Source organism: Quercus robur, chromosome 2, assembly GCF_932294415.1.
Source record: "Quercus robur chromosome 2, dhQueRobu3.1, whole genome shotgun sequence".
Taxonomy (NCBI): domain Eukaryota; kingdom Viridiplantae; phylum Streptophyta; class Magnoliopsida; order Fagales; family Fagaceae; genus Quercus; species Quercus robur.
This window is the reverse complement of record NC_065535.1, coordinates 82,232,237-82,243,385: the sequence shown is the minus strand read 5'-3', so window position 1 is coordinate 82,243,385 and position 11,149 is coordinate 82,232,237. Positions and strand designations below refer to the sequence as shown.

The 11,149-nt window shown below is 38.1% G+C and overlaps 1 protein-coding gene across 1 annotated transcript; it reads right to left on the bottom strand.

Annotated features, from left to right (window-relative positions):
* Window positions 1-3,733: 3,733 nt before the first annotated feature.
* LOC126707359 (RNA-binding protein involved in heterochromatin assembly dri1) lies at window positions 3,734-5,885 on the bottom strand. The gene is made up of 4 exons (XM_050406967.1): window positions 5,483-5,885; window positions 4,598-4,912; window positions 4,140-4,210; window positions 3,734-4,021 (listed from the first exon to the last, which is right to left on the bottom strand). The coding sequence occupies exons 2-4, from the start codon at window positions 4,906-4,908 to the stop codon at window positions 4,008-4,010; spliced, it is 396 nt and encodes a 131-aa protein (XP_050262924.1). The 5' UTR covers window positions 4,909-4,912; window positions 5,483-5,885; the 3' UTR covers window positions 3,734-4,007.
* Between the last annotated feature and the right edge of the window lie 5,264 nt (window positions 5,886-11,149).

Genomic DNA, 11,149 nt, shown 5'->3' with positions numbered 1-11,149 from the left:
TTTTTTAATTTATAAAAATACATTTTATAAAAAAAAAGTACGTGTCAAGAATTGTAATTTTGTAATTCAATTATTTTTAATTAAATTTAAAATAATTGAATTTAACTTGTTGGATAAAACATTTACTATTTTAATTAATTAATTATTTTTTGAAGAAGAAAACTACTCAAGGAAAAAGGAGAGTCCAAATACACTAAAAATACTAATTTTTTTAATAAAAAAATTTAAAGAAAGTCAAAGGCAAAATACAAAATTTTAAAAGGCCCCCATAGTCCATAAAGTACTTCTGTTATAATCACAAGTGCCTATTATATATATATATATATATATATATATATTTTTTTTTTTTTTCTTTGGAATTTCAAGGGAGATAAATTTGATGTTCTATTATCAATTGCACGACTTTTAGCCCCTATAAAAAGGGAAAATAGAGAGGTAATACCAACTCAAAAGGGACCGAATTTTCACATACTTAGGCTAGATAGTTCTCTAGTGCATAGTTATGATTTTTCTTTTTATTTTCTGCATATTTTTATCATACTTTCACCACAACACACACACAAGTCACTGGAATTTCATAAGGTTCATCCTTTGCATCAATCATCATAATCAATAAGTGGAGAGCTAGATATGTTCACAACTACCATCATCCTTCAACAAATAAGTCATATCGGGTGGAAATTTCAACAAGTTCAAGATTAAGCGCGCGATCCTTTAGAGCAATTAAGAACACCAAAAATCCAGCTGTGACCATCAACAAATCTCAATGTGGAATTTTCATGCAAGTATTCTTTATCTTTTTAGAATTAGGGTTTATTGACTTACTATCAATCATTTAAAAAATGCAAAAATATATTTTAGAATAGGTTTCAATATCACGATTCTAATATAGTAATATGTACTAACATATATATTAAGGTTTTAAGATCTGGATGTGATATGTTTGATCACATCTTTATGCATTTACATCCTCATATTATATTACACTAGTAGAATGCATGTACAATTCAGAATTTAATTTAAGAAATTAAGATTTTATATGAAAGAAAAATATTTTAAAAATATTATCAAAGTATTGCAATTTTCTTTTCTATAGAATGTAACTAGGACCAAAGGTGTGTAACTTTTATTTTCTTTCGATTCATTGAAGTATTTTATTCAATTATTCAATAAAAAAAAGTATATATATGAAGGTTTTTAAATTTGTCTATAAAAAAATAAGTGGCAATTCTGTTCACATACACTCACAACGCATTCCTTGATGATTTTCAAACCCATTTGGTTTAGTCAAAAAACGAGATCTTCACAATAACATTCCCATACATCTTTAAATAGAAATTTGGCATGCTTTAATGTTTTCTTTGCATCATAACGGGAAAAAAAAAATGTATTTTACGTTTTGATTTAAATAGAACCACTCATATGTCATCTAGATCATACTTAGGACTTTATAAAACATGCTCACATGGCAGATAAAGTTGTATTTAAAAGTTCATCATATGTTGTGATTTCTCAACTTATTTATAGTTTATGTTTATATCTAACCTCATATCTTTTCCTTGCGGAGTTGTATATCTTTGTGCTTCATGCAAGCTTGGACTATAGAGTTATTTATTTCGACTTGCTGTTTTGAATAGTTTTATAATTGTTTGCTTGTTGAAATAGTGGATCATTTATATTGGTCATTGTACTCTAAATGACCAACTTAGGTTAGACAATGGTGGGTATCTAATATATTTTCACCTAATAACTAAATTTCTGAACCTAATATTTAGGATGTAGAATAGGTTTTTCTGTAGAATTTTTTTATTTTTATTTTTTATTTTATTTTATTTTATATTCTTTTAAATTGTAATTATGAAATAAAGTTGTGTACCTTTCTTCAATTTACAGATTATACTTATGACCAAAATCTTATGATTCCTTAAGCATTTGATGTCCTCTTTTAACATATTTATAAAGACTAAAGAGGTATATTTTGTAAGGTTTTCTTCTTAGTAAAATTAGGTGATGACTCCATTGTGAATCCCTTAGTTTAGGAGATTACATCGGCAATTAAATATCCTCCTTGAGATTCACAACCTTAGCATGAAGAGTGTTTTCTCATCCCTATTCCTTGTACCAAATTCTTTTAATATCTGCTTCAGTCATGGTTCTCATAGATGGTTTTGACCCAACTTGTCCACCTACGTGTTTGGAGAGGAGAACACTATTTGTAATGGGGTTTCTATATAGATCGTAATTTTTAGGGATTAAAGGATACACGGTATGCATGAGATTTAGGAGATAGTTTTGTTTTGTGTGTTAGTGTGAGAGCATCTATCTCATGATTATTGCTTCTGCAAATGTAAAGAAGATTACCTCTTAAAGTGAAAATGACGAAGAAAGCAAGATAAACTTGTGATTGTACATAAAGTTGAAGACCGTTCAGATATTGTTTTCCAACATGCATGTTTCTTGCTCCACTTCATGACAGCTGGATTGCTAAGTTTACTTCAACTTGGCCAGTTAACACCAGTAGTTAATCAAAATAGAACGATGCTTCACCGTGAGGTTCCTCTTAGGAAACATTTTGAAGGGTCAAGATCAGAATAGCAACCAAAGGGCAGTATAAACAGTTTCAGGAAATAGCGATGACATGCATGAGTTGCATGCATTTTGCAAACTCTTTTTGTTTTTGTTTTGTTTTTTAAAACCACATGTATATCATGTACATACGTATATGATATGGAGGAACCTAGCTAGACAGAGGCATTGTGTTCGAATCTAGGACTACAGTTTAATATAATATGTTCCTTAATTTGACTCCTTTTTCCTTGACATGGATACCCAAAAAAGGAAAAACTAATATATAAATAGCAAAAGAAAAAGCAAGGCGTTCAAAAGTTGTAGCTGGTCCTGCATATGAACCCCTGCTGTGCACTGGGGAACTAGTGCATTTAATATTGGCCTCTTGCTTAACATATGCAAAGCACGTAAACTTAGAGATAACTTAGAGTAGGAAGCCAGAATCTTTTAAAAGCTAAACGATGGATTGTAGAGTGAAGACAATAACATTTATGCAGTACCTTTTTTGACCAATAATATAGGGGCACACTAAATTTGTCATTAGTCAATGAGGGAAACCTAAGACATGCTAATTAAGTTCTAAGCTTAATTTAGTTGGAATATGGAAACTTTTTAAAACTAAACAATGGAAATAATTAAATGTAGATTCGTGATACCAATCTTGTCATTAGCTAGCATGCAATGGCCAAAGGAGAAGTGAATTTTGAGGGCTATATTTTAGTGCTAATCATTAAAATGGAAGGCTAAAGCGGGGGAGGTTGGATTTGAGTATTTGACTCACTTTAAACTTCGATTTTGCGCCTATGCTTATAAAGCAAGGCATCTGGTTCTTATCTGTATTTATTTCTGGCCGGGGAGGATTTGATGCTTAAAGGGATCATAAATTATTGCTCCGAAAGAAAGTATGTCTTTTGAAGTGAACAACTCAATGGGGTTCCTTGAATATTTTTTTATTCTTTTAATATCTTGTGATCCTTTTTTTTTCTTTTTTTTTTTTTTTGCATCAGTTGAATCCAAAGCCCTAGTGGTCCATACCATGACCAAGTCCTGAATTTCTACATGTTGATCACGGCAACTAGTTTACACATTCTTTGGACCACCTCACAGAAGTAGTATCAACTTTTACACACATGCACAGAGAGAGAGAGAGAGAGAGGGAGGGAGATTTTGACAGTTATTGTACACTTTGTGTCTCCATTAATCAAGGATAAAAAGGGATTTCTTAAGCTCTATCTAAGAACACCTTGCACCATATAAAGCTAGAAACCCTTCTAATACAAGCGCATGGTTATTGTGGTCTGAAAAGATCCTCAACCATGACCTAAAGGTTAATTATCTTCGGAAGGAAAGTAGAACAAAAAAAGGTGGTGTCTAATGAGGGATCAGATGCAAAGAGAATTTGAGGATCTCACTGGAGAAACTTCTTAAAATCTTATTGGTTACATTCCACCACCTGAAAATAGAAGGGATAAATGTGTTAAAAAACTGAAAACAAGTAGCATTTGTTAAGAAGATGTGATGAACCATTAAGAAACAGGAAACAGTAAAATGACTGAATTAATTTTACTTACCATATTCCTTTGGTGTTCCGCATTTGAAACATTCTGTCCTGCTAGCATAATTGTGTACTCCACATCCCAATCTGTTCAATTCAAAGTGCACTCATATTAGACTAGGACCTTAGTGTTAATGCAATGCATGAGAGAGTGGGGAAGTGCACACTAATTCTGAAATTTTATGTGTTCTGCAATTATTAGTAGCCAATGCATTGGACATGAGTGTTTGGACACCGTTTATTTTGTTGAAATTGAAAAATTATTATTGAAAGTATGGTAGATGAAGGTAAAAGTTAGTTGAGATAGTACAGTGAAATCTATAAATAGTGCCAAAAAGTGCAGTGAAACTCATGAATAATAACAAAAATAAGCTGAATAGTAAAATAATTTATAATTTTAATTGCAACGCAAACTCACGCGTAGTTATAATGTTGTAAATTAGTAACATAATCAAGTAGTGTATGTGAAATCACCTAGAACAAATCCAGTCACCACTTTTCCATCCAGGTGGGGCACTGCAATCTGATCCATAACCTCCAGAACCCATCACGGCATAATCATTTTTATATGCACTGCACCTAAAACAGTTTGATCGGCTGGCATAGTTGTGGGCACCACAATTGCAGTACCAGTCCCCCGCCAACACCTCAGTCCTGTTGCTCATATACGTTGATGGGTCGGGGCCACCATACTTCGGGTATCCACAGCGTTGGCAAGTATCCCTTTTCTTGAAATTCGAGTGCTGGCAAGCACTGCATATCCAATCTCCCCCTGACCAGCTCATTTTTCTGTATTGATAACATACAAAATGAGATAACAAAGTAAAATCAACCATTATTCATCTTTGTATCTAGTTATGAAATAAGTATCTCCCTATAATTAGAACATTTAAATAACTTGACACTGCACACTATAGGGAAAAAAAAATGTTATCACCGTACTTTTGGTGCGATGGTTACTCCACAAGTATAAGTGTTTGTAAGATGTGGAGAGAAGGGCCGGAGTTCAAGTCTCTAGAAAGAAGTTTTACACATATATACACTTAATTAAATTAGATTAGAGTAGAATTTTATCTTGTATCAAAAAAAAAAAAAATGTTAACCGTTTCCAATGAAATGGAAAGGATCATGTTATGAAGCTAAAAGAGGGTTCCTATTAATTGCATGTGAGATAACTTCTTATTGAGTACACCTAGTGGCTAGGCCGCTGAAACTGCACCTTAGCTCATAACATGCTACTTGAAGTCTTGAACTTTATAAGTTAGGCAGCATTATTCCAAAACCCTATGCTCTTGAACTCAATGTTCTTCTACCAAAACTAGCAAGGATTGCAAGGATAAACTGAATTAAGAAGCTCACCTTAAGGAAATGAAGGGCTTTGGCACTAGTAGTGTTAAAGTAGCACCCTGCTGCAAGCACTGGTTTGTACTAGTAATAGAAGGGATTGTCAATACAGTTGGTGGTTTGGGTGTTTAGGGTTGGAAGGCTTTATATACTACTTGGTAAGGGTCTTAAGGTGTTATTTGTGGCGTACTGAATTTTCTTTTCCGTTTCCTGGTGATGGTTTGTTTCCTTAAGTTCCAGATGTATAAAAAAAAATTTCCGAAAGATTTAGATAATTAAGACTTTCTCTCTTACTTCTCTGCTATACTATAATTATTCTTTGGGAGGGGGCTTACAGAGGTTGACTAAAATTCCACTCATACCCTTTCTTTACACGATTCCTCATGCATTATCAGAAAAGAACACTTGAGAGACATTATTCCTTCTCCATATTCATTTTCTAGCTAGCAAGGTGTTATGAGGGGGAGGCGGAGCTGTTTTTTGAAAGCTAGGTGGCTATAGATAATATCATTCACAAGGCCGGTTTGCACGTGCTAAAGCTAACATGGGTGTATACCTATGTGCACACGTCACATGCTTACGATCAACATTGATTATTGCACACTCATTAGTGTATATCATCGTATACATCATCCATTTCATGTGTTAAATGTAAATATAATTAAAAAATGCGAACACATGTATGGATTGTCTACTAATGTTTATAAAAAAAAAAAAGATTGTCTACTAATGAGTGAGAAAAAATTCCCTACGTGGATTCATCCAAGTCGGCATATAGACCTTCCCTATATATTATATGCTCACAAAGTTCTTGCTGGACCAGGATCAGTTCCACGTGAAACAGGTTATACATAAAGGGGCAGACTAAAGGAAAAAAAAAAAAAAAAAAAAAAATTCACGGGGGAATAAATTCTTGTTGTTAATGCACATCCAAAACAAAATTCTGGGTGTCTTTTTGGCAATAATTGAAATGCCATTCCCCGGAAGATTCACATCCATTAGCAAATCTTTGTTAGCTGCTTTTTTTTCGTTGTATATGCATGTCTACATTCTGTTTGTGACATGACGACCTAGGCCTTTTAGCTAGGCACTGCTTTGACATGTGCACATAATAGATAATACCATACCTAGTAATATGCAAAAATTTTAGGACCACAACTTATTCTACACACTTTGCAATAACTCTTCAACATAATTGAGTACGAGTGATAAAAAAGAAGAAGAAGAAGTGGTGGAATGTTATAAAAATAACATGCACCAATCACATTCTATGATATAGAATAGTTATGACAAATTGTGTGGAATATGTTGTGATCCTATAATTATTGAAAAATATGATATGCTCTTCAATGTTTCTCCTACCTGGCGGCTTGCACATGTTTGTCCCTAACTCGATTTCCAAGATGTTAACGTGTATTGTGTTATGGGCTTTAGGCCCAATTAGGTTACTTGTATAACACACTTGTACTTGTACTACACTCTACTTGTACTGCACACATATGCCTCCTATATAAAAGCAGTGATGTATATTCTTTCGATTCATGAAATACAATACAATTATTCTGTATTTCTAACATGGTATTAGAGCCACTGCTCTGACCTTTTCTTAGCAGTCTTGTCTTCATTAGTGTGATTTCCTTTCTTTACTAACGCTTCCGCCATCACAACTGCCGCCGCAGCCTCTCGCCGTTGAACCTCCGACGTCATCCAGTCGTCGTCCTTGGGTTCCGGACCTGCAGCCGCCGTCATTAAGGAGTTTCACACTGCACAGACCACTGCCCTTTACATCACCGCTGCGAATATTGCTCCGATTTCATTTTTGAAGGTACCACTGAGATCGTCCTGCGCCGATCTACACATTTGTGGAAGCCTCGCCTCCATCGGAGACCGCACGCGCCCCCACGCGCCGCTCAAATCTGCTGCGACGCTGATCACGCGCTACACGCGCCACCATGCACTGCAATTTCTCTGCACGCGCCGTCCACACGCCACCACGCGCCGCAGTTTCTCTGCACGCTCTGCACGTGCCGTCCACACGCCACCACGCGCCGTCCACGCGCCACCACGCGCCGCAGTTTCTCTGCACGTGCCGCAGTTTCTCTGCACGCGCCGTCCACACGCCACCACGCGCCGCAGTTTCTCTGCACGCGCCGTCCACACGCCACCACGCGCCGTCCACACGCCACCACGCGCCGCAGTTTCTCTGCACGCGCCGTCCACGCGCCACCACGCGCCGCAGTTTCTCTGCACGCGCCGTCCACGCGCTGCCACGCGCCGGAACCTAGTCTGCTGACGTCATCCCCTCTGCCACGTCAGCCCTAACTGCGTCAGCATCCACTGTTCTGCTGACGTCATCGCCACGTCATCCTGTGACGTCATCTGCTGGCCGTTGACCGTTGACCAGTCGTTGACCAGCCGTTGACTTTGACCGTTGACTTTTCCAGGGTTGATTTTTCTGTCCAGGTTCTCCTTACCCAGTTTTTCGCGTAGATTTCATTTGTGCAGTCTATTTTTGCATATTTTGCTTCAAAATGAAGAATAAGGACAAGTCTTCTTCCTCTTGCAACAATCGTCGCCGACAATCCAACAAACGTTTTTGCAATTTTTGCAAACGTTTTGGCCATAATATTGAGACTTGCTATCAACGCAACAAATCAGCTGTTTCCATCTCTGCTGCTACTGTTGCTAACACTGAGAGTGTCCAACCTATGGCTCCCGTCTCTGCAAAGTCTCAGTCTTCTGGATCCACTTTCACCATTTCCAGAGATGACCTTATAAATATCATCGCCAATGTCATTCGTACGGTTGATAATGCATCTTATTCCTCTTCTCTCTCAGCTTTATCTTGTATGTCTCCTACCTCTTGGCTTATGGATTCTGCTTGTTGCAATCACATGACACCTCACTCGTCCTTATTTTCTGACCTTAAACCTGCATCGCACCCTCTTAATATTCGCACAGCAAATGGTTCCACAATGTCTAGTCATAATATAGGTTCCGTTGCGACCTCCAATCTCTCGGTTCCTGGAGTCTTTAATGTTCCTGACCTTTCTTATAATTTATTTTCTGTTGGACAATTAGCTGAGTTGGGTTATCGCATTATCTTTGATTATTCTGGGTGTATTGTGCAGGATCCGAGGACGGGACAGGAGCTTGGGATTGGTCCCAGAGTTGGGCATATGTTTCCCGTGGACAACCTTCGTCTTCCACTTGTTGCTCCAGTTTTTGTTGCTGCAGCTGCTACAACTTCTTCAATTCCTTCCCTTGCACTTTGGCATGCTCGACTTGGTCATGCATCTTCCTCTCGGGTACAACAATTAGCTTCTAGAGGTTTGTTAGGTTCAGTGTCTACAAAAAATTTTGATTGTGTTTCGTGCCAATTAGGAAAACAACCAGCTTTGCCTTTCAATACTAGTGAATCAATATCCACTGATATCTTTGACCTTATTCATTCTGATGTTTGGGGCCCTTCTTCTGTCTCTAGTATTGGTGGGTCTCGATATTTTGTTGTCTTTGTTGATGATTACTCTCGCTATATCTGGATTTTTTATATGAAACATCGTTCTGAATTATTGCAAGTATATTCTAATTTTGCAAAAATGGTTGAAACTCAGTTTTCCAAACGCATTAAAAATTTTCGATCTGATAATGCTCTTGAATATACTCAATATGCTTTTCAAGCTGTTTTGCATTCCTATGGCACTGTTCATCAACTAACTTGTCCAGGTACCTCTCAGCAAAATGGTAGAGCCGAACGAAAACTTCGTCATATTCTTGACACTGTTCGTGCTCTTCTTCTCTCTGCCAAAGTTCCTGCTCCTTTTTGGGGCGAAGCTGCACTTCATGCTGTTCATACTATTAATCGCATTTCGAGTCCGGTTATCCAAAATCAAACTCCATATGAGCGCCTTTTTGGGTCATGTCCAGACTATCACCACCTTCGCTCCTTTGGTTCTGCTTGTTTCGTTCTTCTTCAGCCACATGAGCATAACAAACTTGAGCCTCGGTCAAGGCTTTGTTGTTTTGTTGGCTATGGCGAAACTCAAAAGGGGTATCGGTGTTATGACCTTGTCTCTCATCGTTTTCGTATTTCTCGCAATGTTGTCTTTTGGGAACATCGCCTCTTTGTCGAGCTCTCTCACTTTCGTGCCTCCCTATCTTCCTCTTCTGTTTTAGATCTTTTTCCAGATGAGGCACATATTCCTTCTGTAGCTGCTCCTGATCCTCCTGTAGTTGCTCCTGATTCTCTTGTAGACTTCTCTGTCCAACCACCAGATATCACTGATCCCTTTCCTAGTTCACCCTTTAATGAACAGGTGGAAGATGAACAGGTTGAAGACGAGCTACCCAACCCCAACCCTGAGCTTGGGTCCCCTGCTCCTGCTCCGCCTGAAGATCTTGCACAAGACATTCCACCTCGTCACTCAACTCGAGTAAGATCTATTCCTACACATTTACTTGACTATCATTGTTACACTGCTCTTGCTACATTACATGAGCCTTACACCTATCGTGAGGCTTCCACTGACCCTTTATGGCAGATTGCAATGAAAGAGGAACTTGATGCATTATCTAAAAACCATACTTGGGATTTGGTGACACTTCCTCCCGGGAAATCTGTGGTTGGTTGTAAGTGGATCTACAAGATTAAGACTCGCTCTGATGGGTCCATTGAGCGCTACAAAACTCGTCTTGTTGCAAAAGGTTTTACACAGGAGTATGGGATTGATTATGAAGAGACCTTTGCTCCTGTTGCTCGTATCTCATCTGTTCGTGCCCTCTTAGCTGTTGCTGCTGCCCGTAAATGGGATCTTTTTCAGATGGATGTCAAAAATGCATTCCTTAATGGGGATTTACATGAAGAAGTTTATATGCAACCTCCTCCTAGTCTCTCTGTTGACTCAAACAAGGTTTGTTACCTTCGACGTGCACTTTATGGCCAGTCATTATGATTCTGCCTTATTTCTTCGTCGCACTGACAAAGGCACTATTTTACTTCTCCTGTATGTGGATGATATGATCATAACTGGTGATGACCTCAGTGGCATTCAAGAACTCAAGGATTTTCTCAGTCAGCAATTTGAGATGAAAGATCTTGGACATCTCAGCTACTTCTTGGGTCTTGAAATCACTCATTCTACTGATGGACTTTATCTTACTCAAGCTAAGTATGCTTCTGAACTCTTGTCTCGAGCTGGACTCACTGATAGCAAGACTGTTGACACTCCAGTTGAGCTTAATGCGCATCTGACTCCCTCAAGGGGGAAACCATTGTCTAATCCCTCTCTTTACAGACGATTGGTTGGCAGCCTAGTTTATCTCACAGTTACTCGTCCAGACATCTCCTATGCTGTTCATCAGGTGAGCCAGTATCTGTCTGCTCCACGATCAACTCACTATGCTGCTGTTCTGCGCATTCTTCGATACTTGAAGGGCACCCTCTTTCATGGCCTTTTCTACTCAGCTCAGTCTCCTCTTGTACTCCGTGCATTCTCTGATGCTGATTGAGCAGGAGATCCTACTGATCACAGGTCTACTACAGGTTACTGTTTTCTCCTTGGTTCTTCTTTGATTTCTTGGCGAAGCAAGAAACAAACTTTTGTAGCCCGCTCCAGTACTGAAGCAGAATATCGTGCTCTTGCTGATACCACATCTGAGCTCCTTTGGCTACGATGGCTCCTT